This window comes from Scyliorhinus torazame, chromosome 15, assembly GCF_047496885.1.
Source record: "Scyliorhinus torazame isolate Kashiwa2021f chromosome 15, sScyTor2.1, whole genome shotgun sequence".
Taxonomy (NCBI): domain Eukaryota; kingdom Metazoa; phylum Chordata; class Chondrichthyes; order Carcharhiniformes; family Scyliorhinidae; genus Scyliorhinus; species Scyliorhinus torazame.
This window is the reverse complement of record NC_092721.1, coordinates 126232145-126252417: the sequence shown is the minus strand read 5'-3', so window position 1 is coordinate 126252417 and position 20273 is coordinate 126232145. Positions and strand designations below refer to the sequence as shown.

General features: G+C 47.4%; 1 protein-coding gene across 5 annotated transcripts in view; it reads right to left on the bottom strand.

Annotated features, from left to right (window-relative positions):
* The window catches only part of LOC140391802 (LIM and senescent cell antigen-like-containing domain protein 1), a 183141-nt gene that overhangs the window by 93449 nt on the left and 69419 nt on the right, over positions 1-20273 (bottom strand). For 2 of the 5 annotated variants that reach the window (XM_072476691.1, XM_072476692.1), the window contains one exon: positions 3505-3619. The exons of 2 other annotated variants lie outside the window; for them this stretch is intronic. In XM_072476691.1, the coding sequence (XP_072332792.1) occupies positions 3505-3611 (107 nt within the window). In that variant the 5' untranslated portion in view covers positions 3612-3619. Of the gene's footprint in view, positions 1-3504; positions 3972-20273 lie in introns of those variants that run through there. One more of the 5 variants, XM_072476690.1, reaches the window with a different exon arrangement.

Below are 20273 nucleotides of genomic sequence, written 5' to 3'. Positions count from 1 at the left end.
AGATCAGCAATAAGAAGGGTGCAGTCACAATGTTGGGGGTTTACTACAGGCCTCCCAACAGCCAGCGGGAGATAGAGGAGCAGATAGGTAGACAGATTTTGGAAAAGAGTAAAAACAACAGGGTTGTGGTGATGGGAGACTTCAACTTCCCCAATATTGACTGGGACTCACTTAGTGCCAGGGGCTTAGACGGGGCAGAGTTTGTAAGGAGCATCCAGGAGGGCTTCTTAAAACAATATGTAGACAGTCCAACTAGGGAAGGGGCGGTACTGGACCTGGTATTGGGGAATGAGCCCGGCCAGGTGGTAGAAGTTTCAGTAGGGGAGCATTTTGGGAACAGTGACCACAATTCAGTAAGTTTTAAAGTGCTGGTAGACAAGGATAAGAGTGGTACTAGGGTGAATGTGCTAAATTGGGGGAAGGCTAATTATAACAATATTAGGCGGGAACTGAAGAACCTAGATTGGGGGCGGATGTTTGAGGGCAAATCAACATCTGACATGTGGGAGGCTTTCAAGTGTCAGTTGAAAGGAATTCAGGACCGGCATGTTCCTGTGAGGAAGAAGGATAAATACGGCAATTTTCGGGAACCTTGGATAACGAGAGATTTTGTAGGCCTCGTTAAAAAGAAAAAGGAGGCATTTGTCAGGGCTAAAAGGCTGGGAACAGACGAAGCCTGTGTGGAATATAAGGAAAGTAGGAAGGAACTTAAGCAAGGAGTCAGGAGGGCTAGAAGGGGTCACGAAAAGTCATTGGCAAATAGGGTTAAGGAAAATCCCAAGGCTTTTTACACGTACATAAAAAGCAAGAGGGTAGCCAGGGAAAGGGTTGGCCCACTGAAGGATAGGCAAGGGAATCTATGTTTGGAGCCAGAGGAAATGGGCGAGGTTCTAAATGAATACTTTGCATCAGTATTCACCAAAGAGAAGGAATTGGTAGATGTTGAGTCTGGAGAAGGGTGTGAAGATAGCCTGGGTCACATTGAGATCCAAAAAGACGAGGTGTTGGGCGTCTTAAAAAATATTAAGGTAGATAAGTCCCCAGGGCCTGATGGGATCTACCCCAGAATACTGAAGGAGGCTGGAGAGGAAATTGCTGAGGCCTTGACAGAAATCTTTGGATCCTCACTGTCTTCAGGTGATGTCCCGGAGGACTGGAGAATAGCCAATGTTGTTCCTCTGTTTAAGAAGGGTAGCAAGGATAATCCAGGGAACTACAGGCCGGTGAGCCTTACTTCAGTGGTAGGGAAATTACTGGAGAGAATTCTTCAAGACAGGATCTACTCCCATTTGGAAGCAAATGGACGTATTAGTGAGAGGCAGCATGGTTTTGTGAAGGGTAGGTCGTGTCTCACTATCTTGATAGAGTTTTTCGAGGAGGTCACAAAGATGATTGATGCAGGTAGGGCAGTGGATGTTGTCTATATGGACTTCGGTAAGGCCTTTGACAAGGTCCCTCATCGTAGACTGGTACAAAAGGTGAAGTCACATGGGATCAGGGGTGAGCTGGCAAGGTGGATACAGAACTGGCTAGGTCATAGAAGGCAGAGTAGCAATGGAAGGATGCTTTTCTAATTGGAGGGCTGTGAGCAGTGGTGTTCCGCAAGGATCAGTGCTGGGACCGTTGCTGTTTGTAGTATATATAAATGATTTGGAGGAAAATGTAACTGGTCTGATTAGTAAGTTTGCAGACGACACAAAGGTTAGTGGAATTGCGGATAGCGATGAGGACTGTCAGAGGATACAGCAGGATTTAGATTGTTTGGAGACTTGGGCGGAGAGATGGCAGATGGAGTTTACATACATACATACATAGAACATACAGTGCAGAAGGAGGCCATTCGGCCCATCGAGTCTGCACCGACCCACATTAATCCCTCACTTCCACCTTATCCCCGCAACCCAATAACCCCTCCCAACCCTTATGGACACTACGGGTAATTTAGCATGGCCAATCCACCTAACCTAATCCGGACAAATGTGAGGTAATGCATTTTGGAAGGTCTAATGCAGGTAGGGAATATACAGTGAATGGTAGAACCCTCAAGAGTATTGAAAATCAGAGAGATCTAGGAGTACAGGTCCACAGGTCACTGAAAGGGGCAACACAGGTGAGAAGGAGTCAAGAAGGCATACGGCATGCTTGCCTTCATTGGCCGGGGCATTGAGTATAAGAATTGGCAAGTCATGTTGCAGCTGTATAGAACCTTAGTTAGGCCACACTTGGAGTATAGTGTTCAATTCTGGTCGCCACACTACCAGAAGATGTGGAGGCTTTAGAGAGGGTGTAGAAGAGATTTACCAGAATGTTGCCTGGTATGGAGGGCATTAGCTATGAGGAGCAGTTGAATAAACTCGGTTTGTTCTCACTGGAACGGCGGAGGTTGAGGGGCGACCTGATAGAGGTCTACAAAATTATGAGGGGCATAGACAGAGTGGATAATGAGAGGCTTTTCCCCAGGGTAGAGGGGTCAACTACTAGGGGGCATAGTTTTAAGGTGAGAGGGGCAAGGTTTAGAGTAGATGTACGAGGCAAGTTTTTTTTACACAGAGGGTAGTGGGTGCCTGGAACTCGCTACCGGAGGAGATGGTGGAAGCAGGGACGATAGTGACATTTAAGGGGCATCTCGACAAATACATGAATATGATGGGAATAGAGGGATACGGACCCAGGAAGTGTAGAAGATTGTAGTTTAGTCAGGCAGCATGGTCGGCACGGGCTTGGAGGGCCGAAGGGCCTGCTCCTGTGCTGTACATTTCTTTGTTCTTTGTACACACAACTCTTCCATTCCTGCAGGCACACTCCACAGTAGACCTCAAACAATGACATCTGCAGAATGTATACATTCAAGAAATGTCTCCAGGGAGACGCTGAGTAGTATTTATAATAGAAACTAAACGAACAACAAAGGCGGAGAGACTCATTACACTGAAAGCACTCCTGCCATCAAACAGATTTCTATCTTTCACTCTCTGTAGTGCTCCTTCAAAAGGCACGAGGTAGATTTCCATTCTGCTCACTTTCACAAGATACATTTCAGCTCACTAAACCCCAACACGACATGACAAAAGTCAATGAAAACTATAATGGAAAATCTAAATTTGTACCAATCACCTTACATTAATTTTTATGATTTTGAGAAAATTGGAATTAATGTGCACATCAAGTATTTTACCAACATTACAAGAGGCACCACTGCTTGAAATTCTCTGTACAAGTTTACTGTCAGTCTAATATCAAGCTTAATGTCATGTTAGTTCTTGATGACTGACAGCAAACTGGTTATAAGTAGTATATTTCAAGACCTGTACACCTTTTGAAAAGAAATACACCTGCATTTGCTTTACAGTTACATGACTTTTGTATATTTTAAAAGTCTGCTCAAGGCAAGAATTCCATCAATTCCTGATTAGCTGCATCAATGCAAGTAGGAATGTTTTGAGAAATTCCTCTATGTAGTTCATACATGCCAGGTGCAGTTAATAACTAAGTTAATCTACGTACCTTAACCTCTTCTTCTCTAAACCTGCAGATCCAAAGCTGTCATGACGCTCTTGACGCCGTCGATACAGATCAGACTGAGAAAGTTCTTTCAACTGCAGCAAATTCATAGTCAGCCCTGATGGGTGCAGGAAGTGTGGCAGTTATGGCAGATTTCTGTGGTTTTTAAAAAAACCCACCAGTTCTCGTAGCCCACCCCAACAAATAGCAACTCTGGTCGGCGTCTACACCTGCAGTACTGTTGACACACTTTACAGTGCAATCTGTTGCTGGGTTACTTCCCGATTGTCATATAAATACACCCTTCTGAAACTTTTTTTTTCTTAAACTACAGGGCTCAGCGGTATCAATTTAACCAATGAATGCACATGTGGCCGATTTGTGCACAAAACAGATAACACAACTGAATTATAAACTGTACAGTCTTAGATGGTGACTTCCCCACACTCTCTCTCAATCCCAATAAAGTTACAAAGAACATAAGTCCCCACCCTCGCTACAAGTTACCTATCAGTACATGGTTCTCTTGCCCCGCCCTTCCCAAATGGAAACGTATAAAAGTTCAAATGCGTCACAATTGGCAAGCATTTGATCTGTAAACAGTCTTAGAAGAACACCTTTGCGCAAGACCATTGTGCAACTTTGAATCTCCTTTACGTCCTGTTCTCAGCTCCTCTATGTTCGTCTTAGCAAGGTTAAACCAATTGAAATAAGATAACACACAAGACTGAACAAGTTAATCCTCGATTTTGCGTAACACTTTGCCAAGGTATGTTGTACACCCTGTTTAACTCTTTGCTTACCAAGAAGAATTTTCAACATTTAACAAGACATACGAACACATTCTGTATATATATATATATATATATATATATATATATAAATAAACAAATCTTGTTTTTAATAAAAGGGCGAAGACGAGCAGAATAACTATTTATTAAAGATAATGCTTTCAACCATCCAAATATAATAATTTAAAACTAGGAGACTGTTGGTAAAGTTGGAAGAACTGTCCCACAGTTCAGCAACAGCCTAACAGTCATATGTCCAGAATCACACCCAACGTCAATTCCCCAGACCCCTCAATCGCCATCACTAGGTACGTCCGGTGTTAAATATGGGGAGAAATTATGAAAAAAATGAAATAGGGATAAAATTTAAAAAATTTAAATTGATAAGGGCAAGCTGCCTGAAGGCATTTTGATATGCAAATTAGCATTTCAGTGAGAAAAACAAGCACTTACCTATGTGACTGCAGGGGGAAATAGGATATAGAAGAGGTAACTTCAAAAGTGGAGAGATAAGGAAATTGACACATATATGCAAAAAGCTAGATCCACAGGGTGGGTAATATCAAAGGGAAAGCATTTATGGTAAACCACTGTTGCACCTGTATTAGGTGATGTACGGTAGGACCTGTACTACAGGTTCGCCGGTAGTCCCTGCCTGTATAAATATGCGTGTCCTACAGCCAGCAGCCATTTCGCCAGCTGCTGTGGGAGGCCACACATCTGATAGCAATAAAGCCTCAGTTGGATTCAACTATCGTCTTTGTCCAATTGATCGTGCCTCAGCATATTAACTGGAAAGACGCAGTACCAGCTACCATCACAGCCATACCCAGATGCAGAAACAGCAGCCCGAAAACACGTTATTGCTAAACGGGCAACCGGTTAAGATCCAAAACTCGAACTGAGAACATTTTGCCTACACTGCAACTGAAGAGAGTTTATCCAAAACGTGGCCAAATAAGCTACACGTGATAATTATCTGCAGGATTTTGCTCATAGAGTTAAATAATACTGGACATAGTTTGAGAACAAAGGAGCATTTCTAAGTTCAGATCGACCGGTTGGATAATCCCGTCCCACGCTGGCAGATGGTTTTTCAGCGATGAGGGGTGCAGTCACCAAGAATTCCCGATGCCAAAGGCAGAGTTGGTAAATCCTGCTGGCGGGTCACCTCCACCACCGAAAAACACGCAGCGGGTTAATCGGTAAATCCTGCCCATAGGTAATTGGGAACCAAGGGATAATTTAATGTGTGTGTATAGCCATCAGTGTAATTAAGTGTACTTGTCTGGTGTTTTTTTTCTTTAAAGTTAATAAATATTCTTTATTAATTGATCACACAACAACTGGACTATTCCTCGCTGGTTTTACACATCTTTTCTCACAGTATACAAAATTGAAGATATATACCGCCAAGAACCGGTGTTCAAAGTTACCTTTCTGGGTTTTGGAATACCCTTGCATTTAACATTAATCGCATTTGGGCAGCACGGTAGCACAATAGCACAGTGGTTAGCACTCTTGCCTCACAGCACCAGGATCCCAAGTTCGATTCCCGCTTGGGTCACTGTCTGTGCGGAGTCTGCACGTTCTCCCAGTGTCTGCGTGGGATTCCTCCGGGCACTCCAGCTTCCTCACACAAGTCCCCAAAAATGTGCTAGTTCGGTGAATTGGACATTCTGAATTCTCCGTCTGTGTATCCGAACAGGTGCCGGAGTGGCGACTAGGGGATTTTTACAGGAACTTCATTGCAGTGTTAATGGAAGCCTACTTGTGACAATAATAATGATTATAACATCAGCAGTGTTTTTAACACTTGTACCAGCAAGACAGACCCACCACAAGTTGGAGCAAAGTGACATACAATTCAATAAGAATGACCTTGGATGTTCTCAGCATCGACTCTGGACCTCATCGTGTAATGCTGCTTCATGTCAAGTATAAGCATGTACCAATTATTGTTCTCATCTGTTAAATCAATACCCCTCCATATTGAACATCACTTGGGAAGCAGAGTAGCAAGGGCACAAAATGTTCTCTGGATGCCCTTCTTCAGGAGTGGATTGGTTGTACCACCACTAATTAAGTCCTGAAGGACATAGTTGCCAAATTTGGTTCATTACCTGTCTCAAACTGAAGATCATGAGATAATAATTTACCTTCCCTTATCCTCACCAGGCTGCGTGGCCACATCCGTATTGACTGAAGAGACTGCCACATAGTCCTTGTGTTGATATTTCCACATTGAGGACACCTCAACAGCCATCACAGTATCTGAGGTTATGACATGCCAGATACATGTGGCGAATGGCTCACAGACTCGTCTTCTCAACTCGACCTGAACCTAGTCCTCGATCTCAAGCAAAGATACTCCTTCTGATCCGCTAGATGGGGCCGTGAGTATTCATCAGATCTGTTGGATCACCCCCAGCAACGGATAGATAGCCCTGACCAAGTCCTTAATGATTTTCCAAAAAAGTCAGCATTGGCGTAAAGTCGTCCAGGTTGGGCTCTGTACACCTCTCATCCAGACAAAGCCAAGATGGAATTGTCACAAAGTGTGCTGGCAACAGTTCACTGAGCAGCTGGAGACACCTGTTGCCTGCACCCCGATCAAACAGATCCCAATCGACGAGGCATACACACGCATCACCAAGGACATCTTTAAAACTGACAAACCAAGCATTCCGCTCAACATACATTCCTTAACTCGACTGTGAATGTCAAGAACTCCTCAAAGAAACTGAAGAATCTGCCAATCCAGATATTGCCAATTATCTCATCAAAACACCAGACAGTGCTGCATTCGCTGAGAAGAGTTCACAAGCAACCTGGACTGCACCAGTTCCAACCGGAAAGACTGGAGACTGATCCAGCAACTAGTTGCTGGGATACACCCTGCAACTTCCAACAGGAGCCGTGTCCCGCTGAATGCAGTGGTCAGCCCCTTGTCAAATGGAGATCCTTTAAAAGGGAAAAGAATTCAAGACCAGGCCAAATAGCCAAAGCCATAAACAAAGATGAGGTGCAGCAGCAGACTGAAACCTGGCAAAGCTGCGGGATATGACCAAATCGACATTGAATTCCTTCAACACCTTGGCCCCGTGGCGACAAGATGGTTATCTGTATTCCTGACCAGAATCATCTAGGAGAAGCAAAATCTGTCAGAAAGCTAAGATCATTACAAACCCCAAGTCTGGCAAGGATCCTAAAGAACCTTCCAGTCACACACCAATTTCTCTTCCATCCATGTGTTATAAACTGCTAGAGAAGATCATCTTGCACCGTTAACTGAGGATACACTATCCATAGACCAAGCTAGATCCTGTAAGGAGCACCCCTAACCAAGCAGCTACAACACTGGCTTCTACCCAGCAATGTGGAAAATTGTCCAGGTATGTCCTGTACACAAAAAGCAGCACAAATCCAACGCAGCCAAATGCCACCTACTCTCAATCATCAGTAAAATGATGGAAGGGGTCATCAACAATGCTATCAAGCAGCACTTAATTAGCAATTTCTTGCTCAGTGATGCTCAATTTGGGTTCTGCCAGGGTCACTCAGCCCTGACCTAATTATAGCTTGGTTCAAACATGGACAAAAAGAGCTGAACTCCAGAGTGAGGGGGAGTGACTGCCATTGACATCAAGGCAGCATTTCATCGAGAATAGCATCAAAAAGCCCAAGCAAAACGGAGTCCATGGGAATCGGGGGAAACTCTCGACTAGTTGGAGTCACACTTAGCACAAACGAACATGGTGGTGGCTGTTGGAAGTCAGTCATCTTAGTCCTGGGACATCACGGGCAGGAGTTGGTCAGGGTAGTGTCTTCGGCCCAACCATCTTCAGCTGCTTTATCAATGACCTTCCTTCCAATATAAGGTCAGATGTGGGGATGTTCGCTGATCATTACACAATATTCAGCACCATTTACGACTCTTCAGACACAGAAGTAGTCCACGTGAAAATACAGCAAGACCTGGGCAATATCCAGGCTAGGGCTGACAAGTAGCAAGTTACATTCGCGCCACAGAATGAACATCTCCAATAAGAGAGAACCAAACAATTACCCCATGACATTCAATGCTGGGGGTTACCATTGACCAGAAACTGAACTGGACTGGTCATAAAAATGCTGAGCTACAACAGCAGGTCAGCGGCGAGGAATTATGCGGCGAGTGACTCACCTCCTGAATCCCCAAAGCCTGCCCGCCACCTACAAAGGCAAAAGTCAGGAGTGTGAGTGAATACACCCCACATGCCTGGATGAAAGTCGCTCCAACAACACTCAACAAGCTCAACACCATCCAAGACAAAGCAGCCCGCACAAACATTCACTCCCTTCACCAGCGACTCATATAGCAGCAGTGTGTACCATCTACAGGAACTCACCAAGAGTCAGCAGAATCTTAAAACCTAAGACAACTACTATCTAGAAGGACAAGAGCAGCAGATACATGGGAATATCACCACCACCTGGAAGACCCCCTCCAACTCACTCACCATCCTGACTTGGAAATATATCACCATTGCTTCACTGTTGCTGAGTCAAGATCCTAGAACTCCCTCCCCAATAGCACAATGAATGTACCTACACCACAAAGACGGCAGCGGTTCAAGAAGGCAGCTCACGACTTCCGACGGCGATCGCGAACGGAGCGGCCGCAGCAAAGACGCTCCCGCACAGCCACAAAATCATGGCTTGTTTGGGGGGGTTTCCCCAGGGAATTAAAAAAAAAATATATATTCTTTAGGCCCCGCGAATTCGGCCCTGCCCAGGCACCAAAGCTCCGATCCACGGAGCTGGAGAGGGAGAGAAAAAAAAAAGGAGACTGGTCCCGGTGAGCTGCACGTGGAGGAGGAGTGGGGATCACTCAGAAACAGCCTGAAAGGCGGAGCACGGAGAGAATCACAAGAACAAAATAAGTTTTTTTTAAATTCAGCCTTCCTTGTTCCTCTCCTGCAAATTTTTTTTTAAAAAAAAGAAAAACTTTTTTAAAGTGAAAAAAAAGCTTTCAAAAAAAAAAAAAAAAAAATCCCTTTTTATTAAAAAAGAAATTTAAAAAAAAAAAAAAAATCGCTTTTAAAAGGATTAAACAAGGGGTTTTTTTTTTCTTTGGGGGGGAAACAATAAAAACATTTTTAAAAAAAATTTTCACACCAAAACCCAGGAAAAAAAGAGAAAGGCACAGACAGAAATATGTCTCCAAATAATAAATTTGGGGGACGGCGAGATGTAAGAAGGAACAGCAGCGAAGGCGAAGGAAAAAAGCAGGAGCTGCGGCCGCGCAGGCAGAGGACCCCACGGGGAGAGGCGGAGGTTCAGGCGAATCAGGAAGCGGAAAAGCTGGCGAGCCGAACAGCGGAGCAGGAACAAGGCGCAGCGACCATCCGCCACCCCCCCCCCCCCGCCCCAGGCACAGGGGGAGGAATGGAGAAGCGTGCTGAAAACGGAAATAAACGCCATGAAGGAGAAGATAAAAACGGAGATAAACGCCACGAAGGAGGCACGCAGGACGGAGCTCCACACAATGATGAAGGAGATGCTGGCAGAGACAACAGAAAAAATGCAGCAAACCATCAACGGCCTGGAAAATAGGTCCAGACGGCAGAATGTTAAAATAGTGGGTCTGCCAGAGGGGATGGAGGGCAGAGATCCAACAGGCTACGTCACCCAAATGCTGGGCAAGCTAGTGGGAAGGGAGAAGTTTCCAAACCCCCCAGAAATCGATAGGGCGCACAGGTCGCACCGACCCAGGCCCAAAGCTGGGGAGCAGCCCAGAGCGATTATCGTGAAGCTGCACAGGTTCCAAGACAGGGAAAAATCCTAAAGTGGGCCCGGCAGACGAAAGCGAGCACGTGGGAAGGGAAGACCATAAGGGTGTACCAGGACATTGGGGCGGACCTGGCCAAAAGAAATGCTGAATTTAACAGGGCCAAATCAGCACTCTACAAAAGTAATGTGAAATTTGGGATGTTATTCCCGGCCAAACTCTGGGTAACATTTGAGGGGAAGGAGCTGTTTTTTAAACACCCCAGCGGCAGCGGAGGAGTTCGTTAGAGTGAACAAACTGGGGGAGGGACAGCCGTTGTGGCCAACATGAAAGCGACGGGGATGGAAAAGAAAGAATCGGAACAAAGAGCAGCGGGCAGACCGCAAACAGAGACAATACAATCACGAACTGTACACACGTGTTTGAGGCACTGTGCGGGACTGTGCTGACTCGTTCCTGAGCTCATTCCACCTCTCAATGCAATGGGGGGGGAGCGAAACAAGGTAAATGAGGGTGAAAAAGGCAGACAGGAGGGCGAGACAAGGGCTAGCAAAAGGAAGGTAAAGCAGGACCAGAGCAGGGCAAGTGCTGGGAGGGGGGCCACCGTGCTAGCGAGGAGGGCTAACATGGGAGGGCAGGAAGAAAGGAGGGTCGCGGCGCGCTTCTCAGGGGAGCGGGAGCTCCTGGCACAAAGAGAAGGGGGGCAGGGCAGAAGGGGGGGTGGGGGGGGAAGAACACAGGGGGGGGGGGGAGACAGAGGAACAGGGACTAAAGGGGGGGGGGAAAAAGAGGAGTCAGGGGAGAGCGCAGATCAAAAGAGAAGCAAAGGGAAGGGTGAGGTAGTAACCAGCACGAACACAGGCCTCGGCAGGCATGGAGCAGGGCGAGGAACCAAGATGGTGCCACAAACAGCCATTCGGGAGGACTTTAGGACAAAGGGAGACCCTGGAGTGCAGGGGCGCAGCCACATGGCGCACACACAGCTAGCAGCCATGGTGGGTGCCCCTGGACAAAAGGAAACTGCGGAGCCCTGGGGCCCGAGCTCATGGTGAGAGCAGTGACCGTGGCCATTTTGTACGGCATCCTAACAAAGGGAAACCCTGGAGGGCAGGGGCGCACCCACCAGGTAAGTATGGGTGACCCCGCAGGACCGGGGGATCAAAAACCCCTCACCAGGATTGTTACTTGGAACGTAAGGGGACTCAACGGCCCGGTCAAAAGATCCAGAGTCTTCACCCACCTAAGAAGCCTGAAAGCAGACATAATCTACCTACAAGAGACGCACCTGAGGGAGAAGGACCAACGGCTGGTAAGGAAGTGCTGGGTGGGACAGACGTACCACTCATGCTAGGGACGAGGGCTAGGGGAGTAGCAATATTAATTAGTGAGAGGACGAGGTTTACGGAAACCAAGATAGTTACGGACCCAGGGGGACGGTACGTCATGATCAGCGGCATCCTGGAAGGGGCACCGGTCGTACTGGTAAATGTGTACGCTCCCAACTGGGATGACACAGAATTCATAAAGAAGACAATGGCAGAAATACCCGACCTTGACACACACCGTCTGATCATGGGGGGCGACTTCAACTGTGTACAGGACCCACTGACCGACCGATCAAACCCCAGAGCAGGGAAAAAGACTGGCATGGCTACGGAACTAGGAGCATTTATGGAGCAGATGGGGGCCGTGGACCCATGGAGGTTCCTGCACCCGGGAGAGAAGGAATTTTCATACTTCTCACAAGTACACAAGGTTTATACTCGTATCGACTTCTTTGCAGTGGGGAAGTCGGTGCTTCCAGGGATCACGGGAACGGAGTACTCCGCGATCGTTATCTCTGACCACGCTCCACACTATATGGATGTGAGGTTGGAGACCGGCCGTGCCCAGCGCCCCACATGGAGGCTGGACACGGACTTTCTGGCCGACAAGGCCTTCTGTCAGAAAATATCGCGGGCCATAGGCGATTACGTTAGTAACAACCAAAACCGGGAGGTCTCACCCTCCACGTTCTGGGAGGCACTGAAGGCCGTGATTAGAGGAGAGATCATAGCCTACAAGGCAAGCAGAGATAGGGAAGAGAGGGTGGCCAGGCAACAACTGGTGGACTCCATCCTGGAAGTCGACAGAAAATACTCCGAGGCCCTGACCGTAGGGCCGCAGATGGAGAGGAAAAAGCTGCAAATGGACTTTAACCTGCCATCCACTAGGAAAGCAGTGTACCAACTCCGTCAGACACGGGGGACCTTCTATGAACACGGAGACAAGGCTGGCCACCTATTGGCTCACCAGCTGAGAAAGCAGGCAGCCACAAGGGAAATAGCGCAGGTAAAGGATAGCAGAGGCAGACTGGTAACAGAACCAAAGGAGGTCAATCGGGCATTTGAGACCTTCTACCGGGGACTGTACACCTCCGAGCCCCCCAACAGGGATGCGGGGATGAAACTGTTCCTAGACGGACTGGAACTACCAGTTGTGGGGGAAGACAGATGGGCTGAGCTGGAAGCACCAATAGACCTGGGAGAAATCATGGAGAGGATCAGCTCCATGCAGGCGGGGAAGGCACCAGGACCCGATGGGTTCCCGGAGGACTTCTACAAAAAATTTGCACCAGTCCTAGCCCCACACCTAAGGGACATGTTCGCGGACTCACTGGCAAGGGGCACCCTGCCCCCAACGCTAGCGCAGGCCGCAATTTCACTGATACCCAAAAAAGATAAAGACCTGACGGAATGCGGATCATACAGACCCATTTCACTGCTGAACGTGGATGCGAAAATACTCGCAAAAGGTCCTGGCCAAAAGGCTGGAGGGCTGTGTACCAGAGGTGGTCGCAGAGAATCAAACCGGCTTTGTCAAGGGTAGACAGCTCACAGCGAACATCAGGCGGCTGCTGAACGTAATAATGACCCCCCCCCAGGGAGAGAACACCAGAGGTGATCGTCTCCCTGGACGCAGAAAAGGCCTTCGACAGAATCGAATGGAAATACCTCCTCGAGGTACTGGAACGGTTTGGGCTAGGAGCGGGGTTTACCGCCTGGGTGAGGCTCCTGTACAATGCTCCCAAAGCGAGCGTCCGAACTAACACTACCAGCTCTAAATACTTCCAGCTGCAGAGAGGAACAAGACAGGGCTGCCCTCTGTCCCCTCTTGTTCACGCTAGCCATCGAACCCCTGGCGATAGCCCTGCGGGACGCGAAAAGCTGGAAGGGAATCCGGGGAGGAGACAGAGAGCACAGAGTCTCACTCTATGCAGGTGACCTTCTCCTCTTTGTCTCGAAGCCACAGGAAGAACTGAAGGCAATACTGCAAATACTGAAAGAGTTTGGAACCTTCTCAGGCTACAAACTTAACCTGGGCAAAAGCGAGGCATTCCCAGTGAACCCAAACGGATGAGGGAGAGAGCTGGAGGGGCTCCCGTTCAAAACAGTCCAGAACAGATTCCGCTGCCAGGGGATCCAGATAGCCAGAGACTGAACACAGATCCACAAGTGGAATCTGCCCAGCCTGGTGGAGGAAGTAAGAAAAGACCTTCAAAGGTGGGGCTCACTCCCACTCTTCCTGGCGGGGGGGAGTGCAGACGATCAAGATGAACGTACTGCCAAGATTCCTCTTCCTGTTTAGATCCATTCCGATCTTCATCCCCAAGGCCTTTTTCCAAAACATAGACAGTCTAATCATGGCATTTGTGTGTGTGTGTGTGTGTGTGTGTGTGTGTGGGGGGGGGGGAGAACCTGAGAATCCCAAAGCAGACACTGCAAAGAAAGAAAATCAAAGGGGGCTTGGCCTTACAAAACCTACAATACTGCCACTGGGCAGCAACGGTAGAAAGAGTGAGGGGATGGGTACAAGAACCTGACACAGATTGGGTACAAATGGAGGAGGCATCCTGTAAAGGAACGAGGCTCCGGGCCCGGGCCACAGCAGCACTCCCATCCCCCTCAACAAGATACATAACAAGCCCAGTGGTAGCGGCCACGCTGAGAACATGGACCCAGCTCAGACAACACTTCGGGATAACTAAAATGTCCCCCATGGCCCCCCATCTGCGGCAATCACAGATTCCCCCCAGCCATGCTAGATACCACCTTCAAAAGATGGAGACGGGACGGGGGCACATTGACGGTCGGGGAGTTCTACGTAGGGCACAGACTGGCGACACTAGACGAACTGACGATGAACTGGAGGCTAGCAAAAGGACAGGAAATGAGACACCTCCAAATAAAACACTTCCTCCGCAAAGAGACAGTGGGGTACCCTGGGGCCCCAGAAAGCACACTACTAGAGGACCTGATAGCCCCCCCTTCTCGTTGCTTGTGCCTATGTGGGAAAATATACGGACAGTTACTGGACAGAGCCCGGACTCCACTGGACGAGATCAGACAAAAATGGGAGGACGAACTGGGGTCAGAGGTAGGATGGGGACTCTGGAGCGAAGCACTGAGCAGGGTGAACTCCACCTCCTCCTGCGCAAGGCCAAGCCTAATGCAGCTCAAAGTGGTGCACAGAGTGCACCTGACCAGAACCCGAATGAGCAGGTTCTTCTGGGAGGCGGAGGACAAATGTGAGCGGTGCCAGAGGGGCCCGGCCAACCACACCCACATGTTTTGGGCTTGCCCCAAGCTTGCTGGGTTCTGGACAGCCTTCTCCGAGGCAATGTCCAAGGTTGTGGGGGTGAGGGTGAAGCTGTGCCCAATATGTGGCAGTCTTCAGGGTATCGGAGCAGCCAGAGTTACACATGGGGAAGGGGGCCAACGCCCTTGCTTTCACTTCCCTAATCGCACGCCGGAGAATCCTGCTCGGCTGACGATCGGCAGCAGCACCCACAGCTGCAGACTGGCTCGCTGACCTCTCGGAATTTCTCCACCTGGAAAAGATTAAGTACACCACCCGAGGGTCAGAGGAAGGCTTCCTGGATACTTGGGGGCAGTTTGTCGGTCTGTTCCAAAACCCGTTTGAGGCCAACAATGAGGAGTGACCTAATAAGAATGGTTTAATTTTCTAAAACACCAAGGGGGGGGGGGTTTGAACGGGGAAGAGGGAGGAACCATAGACCGATCCAGAGGGCAATGAAAGGCACGTAGGGTCAGTTAAACGTAGGACAAACTAAACTGCTGTATAATAAAGGAAATTAGCACAGGCGAGAAAAATGTGATGTGTATACATACAACAGTTTATAAATATGAGAAATGCCAATAAAAAGATTTTTTTTAAAAAGACAGCTCACCACCACCTTTTCAAAGGAAAATAGGGATGGGCAACAAATGGTGGCCGAGCCAGCGAAGCCCACATTCCATAAAAATGAATTTTTTAAAAGCACACAAGACCACTTGTCTCACCACCGACATTTAAAATGGCTTTTAAAAGCACCAGAAAACTGGAGTAACATATCTAATCTCTCTACAGCTTACGACAGTGTGTGGCACAAAGGCCTACTGGTCAAGCTTTCTAGGGTCCGACCACCCAGGGTTGTTGATACATTTGCTTCTCTTCTTCAAAACAGACTGTTCCGAGTCCATAGGGGGCCCAAAGGCAGCACGGGGAAGAGGCAACAAAATGGCTTACCCCAAGGATCGGCACTGGCCCCCACCCTGTCCTACCTGTATATGAATGGCCTGCCTGCTACATGCAGCTGCATGTTCATCTACACAGATGACATCTGCTGTGCTTACAAAGCGAGGAATTTCAAGGACATTAACAGTACTCTTAATGATTACCTTAGTAAACTCTGACTCCTGTCAAACCTGGTGCCTCAAACCAAGTGCTGCTAAATCTGTATCATGCATCTACCACCTTGACAATGCAATACCAAGAATTTGACCTTTACCTAAATGGCTGTCGCATCCACCAGCCTACACCTACTTATCTTGGTGTTGTTTTGGACCACATACTGACATTCTATAGATATGTCAGGAATAAAAGAATGACGAGGGTAAGAGTAGGGCCAGTCAAGGACAGTAGCGGGAAGTTGTGCTTGGAGTCCGAGGAGATAGGAGAGGTGCTAAATGAATATTTTTCGTCAGTATGCACACAGGAAAAAGAGAACATTGTCGAGGAGAATACTGAGATTCAGGCTACTAGACTAGAAGGGCTTGAGGTTCATAAGGAGGAGGTGTTAACAATTCTGGAAAGGGTGAAAATAGAGAAGTCCCCTGGGCCGGATGGGATTTATCCTAGGATTCTCTGAGAAGCTAGGGAGGAGATTGCTGAGCCTTTGGCTTTGATCTTTAAGTCATCTTTGAATAGTGCCAGAAGACTGGAGGACAGCAAATGTTGTCCCCTTGTTCAAGAAGGGGAGGTAGAGACAACCCCGGTAACTATAGACCAGTGAGCCTTACTTCTGTTGTGGGCAAAATCTTGGAAAGGTTTATAAGAGATAGGGTGTATAATCATCTGGAAAGGAATAATTTGATTAGACATCGTCAACACGGTTTCGTGAAGGGTAGGTCGTGCCTCACAAACCTTATTGAGTTCTTTGAGAAGGTGACCAAACAGGTGGATGAGGGTAAAGCAGTTGATGTGGTGTATATGGATTTCAGTAAAGCATTTGATAAGGTTCCCCACGGTAGGCTACTGCAGAAAATACAGAAGCATGGGATTCAGGGAGATTTAGCAGTTTGGATCAGAAATTGGCTAGCTGGAAGAAGACAAAGGGTGGTGGTTGATGGGAAGTGTTCAGACTGGAGTCCAGTTACTAGTGGTGTACCACAAGGATCTGTTTTGGGGCCACTGTTGTTTGTCATTTTTATAAATGACCTGGAGGAGGGCGTAGAAGGATGGGTGAGTAAATTTGCAGATGACACTAAAGTCGGTGGAGTCGAGGACAGTGCGGAAGGATGTTACAAGTTACAGAGGGACATAGATAAGCTGCAGCGCTGGGCTGAGAGGTGGCAAATGGAGTTTAATGCAGAAAAGTGTGAGGTGATTCATTTTGGACGGAATAACAAGAAGACAGAGTACTGGGCTAATGGTAAGATTCTTGGCAGTGTGGATGAGCAGAGAGATCTCGGTGTCCATGTACATAGATCCCTGAAAGTTGCCACTCCGGTTGAGAGGGTTGTTAAGAAGGCATACGGTGTGTTAACTTTTATTGGTAGAGGGATTGAGTTTTGGAGCCATGAGGTCATGTTGCAGCTGTACAAAACTCTAGTGCGGCCGCATTTGGAGTATTGAGTGCAATTCTGGTCGCCGCATTATAGGAAGGATGTGGAAGCATTGGAAAGGGTGCAGAGGAGATTTACCAGAATGTTGCCTGGTATGGAGGGAAGATCTTATGAGGAAAGGCTGAGGGACTTGAGGCTGTTTTCGTTAGAGAGAAGGTTAAGAGGGGGCTTAATTGAGGCATACAGGATGATCAGAGGATTGGATAGGGTGGACAGTGAGAGCCTTTTTCCTCGGATGGTGATGTCTAGCACGAGGGGACATAGCTTTAAATTGAGGGGTGATAGATATGACAGATGTCAGAGGTAGGTTCCTTACTCAGAGAGTAGTAAGGGTGTGGAATGTCCTGCCTGCAACAGTAGTGGACTTGCCAACACTAAGGGTATTCAAATGGTCATTGGATAGACATATGGACGATAAGGGAATAGTGTAGATGGGCTTTAGAGTGTTTTCACAGGTCGGCGCAACATCGAGGGCCGAAGGGCCTGTACTGCGCTGTAATGTTCTATGTTCTATGTTCAAGCCACATCTCCAGAATGTCTCAGCTAAACTGAAAACTCACAATAATCTCATCACCACACTAGCAGGAAGCTCTTGGGGAGCCAACACCAGAGCTTTATGAACCGCCTCTTTAGCTCTCTGCTACTCAGTAGCTGAGTACTGCACTTCCGTCTGGAAGAACCCGGTGCACCGCAAACCTGAGCTGAATGAGACCATGAGGAATATCTCAGGAGTAATCATGTCAACAAACAGAAATTGGCTACCTGTGCTCTGCAAGATTGCGTCATCACAAATCAGTCATGTAGTTAGCACAGCTGCTAGAAATTGTGCACAAAAATCTTTATCTGCCATTGGTCGAAGACATCACCTACCTACCCAACAAAGTCCAGAATCAGCACTTGGTTGATGATCCTGCATTATAAATCTCAGGCTTTGACTTCCCATGCGGCGAATGGGTCAAACTGAACAAGTTTCACACTGGAGTCGAACCCTGCCGCAACAACCTCTTCCATTGAGGACATCGTGACTCTACCCTTTGCAACTGTGGCAAAGTTCAAACCGTGGTGCACAGAATCGATAAGTGTTCCAACCTGTGTTTCAGTGGCGGTCTCACTACGCTACATCAGGCTGATGAGGCTGCTGCCAACTGGCTGAATAATTTCAAATTTGACATTCAGGTGTGCATACTATAGCAGTAGTTGAGGACACTGCCTCGTGTTTGGCATTATGGCCACGCTGAATTGGTTAGATTCAGAACTAACAGTTCAAAATCTGTCTTTCAGTGGGTGCGGTGGATAATTAGCTGCAGTTTTGTATTGCACCGGTTACGAGAGGGAGATATTAGGAAATTGGGTCCAGAAATGGGATCAAAGATGTAGCAGGCAATTTAGGGGTTAAATAAACTGAAGAAAAAACTGCTAGCATGGAGTCAGAGGCATACAACCATACCTGGCTGAGTTACACTGTCCCATTCAGGCATAAACACATTAGTGGGAGAATACAGGATGGCCCTGTCCAACAAAGGTGAGTCACTCGAGATCCATTATCCTTCGGGACACTTCTGTCTGACCAGCTATTAACCCATTAGAGAGTGTAATGGCCTCTTTCTCTGGCAATGGGAGGTTAGTAGCATATCAATAGCACGGCTCTGTTCAACAAGGAGGTAGTTCAAGAAGGTGGCCCACAATTTTCTTAAAGACAACCAGGGATGGGCAATAAATGTTGACCTTGCCAGGGATGCCCAAATTCCAGGTGTGAACAGTTTAAAGGTTCACGAGTCGCATGTTGAAGAAACCATTGTATCAAAGATTTCTGGACATATAAGAGTAAACATACAGGGCCTCAAATTTAAGAATCATAGAATCCCTGCTGTGCAGAAGAAGGTGGCCATTTCGACCATCGAGTCTGTACTGACCCTTTGAAAGAGCCCCCCACCTAGTCCTGCCCTATCCCCATAATCCCACCTAACCTTTGGGCACTAAGGGGTCATTTAGCGTGGCTAATCCACCCAAGAGGTCCAACTCTATCAGTGGGACGTGTTGGATGTTGGAACCTATGCTTGTCTAAACACAACGGCACAAACCCCATCCCACTCTTGGATTTATTTATATTCAAGGTGGGTGTGCAAGAGGGCACTTCAGTGGCACTTGCCAAAGTATATAATAGTGAGATGAGGTGGCCCAGAGCCCTTCCAGGGCCAAATAGCTGCAGCTGGTAAAGAAATTCTGGTCTGAAGTTCGCCATTTGCAGACACAGCAGACATGCACAGATTGCCGTTAGACACTGCAGACTTGCGCAGGTTTGGGGCCCAAATGGCCTACTTCTGCTTCCTTCTTCATTTGTTCGTATGACCCACCAGTGTCAAATTCCCACAAGAAAACCAGCAGCACTGTCAATCCAAAGGATCTAACCCAAAGCCTACTGCCACGGCCCATCCCATTACTGCAAAAGAAATCCGCAATAAACTTACTTTGGTTCTGTCTTCAGAAATGAGGACACAAATCAGATACCAGAAATGTTGGGGAACGTAGACTTGAGAAGGAGATCAATATTAGTAGAGAATTGGTGTTGGGGAAATTGATGGAATTGAAAGCTGATAAATTCCCAGGACCTGATAATCTACATCCAAGAGTACTTAGGAAGTGGCTCTAGAAATAATGGATGCATTGTTACGTCATCTTCCAGCATTCTACAGACTCTGGAACAGTTCCTGTAGATTGGAGGGCAGCTGATGTAACCCCACTATTTAAAAAGGGAGGTAGCGAGGAAACAAGGAATTACAGACCAGTAAGCCTGATGTCAGTAGAGGGGAAACTCTAGAATCCATTATCAAAGATTTTATAGCAGAATACTTTCAACAAAATAGTGGCAGGATTGGACAGAGTCAGCATGGTTTTATGAAGGGGAAATCATGCTTGAAAAATTTACTGGAATTCTTCAAGGATGTAACTAGTAGAGTTGACGAGGGGGAAGCCAGTGGATGTGGTATATTTGGACTTTCAGAAAGCTTTTGACAAAGGAATGCGGAAGAGAGTAGCGTGTAA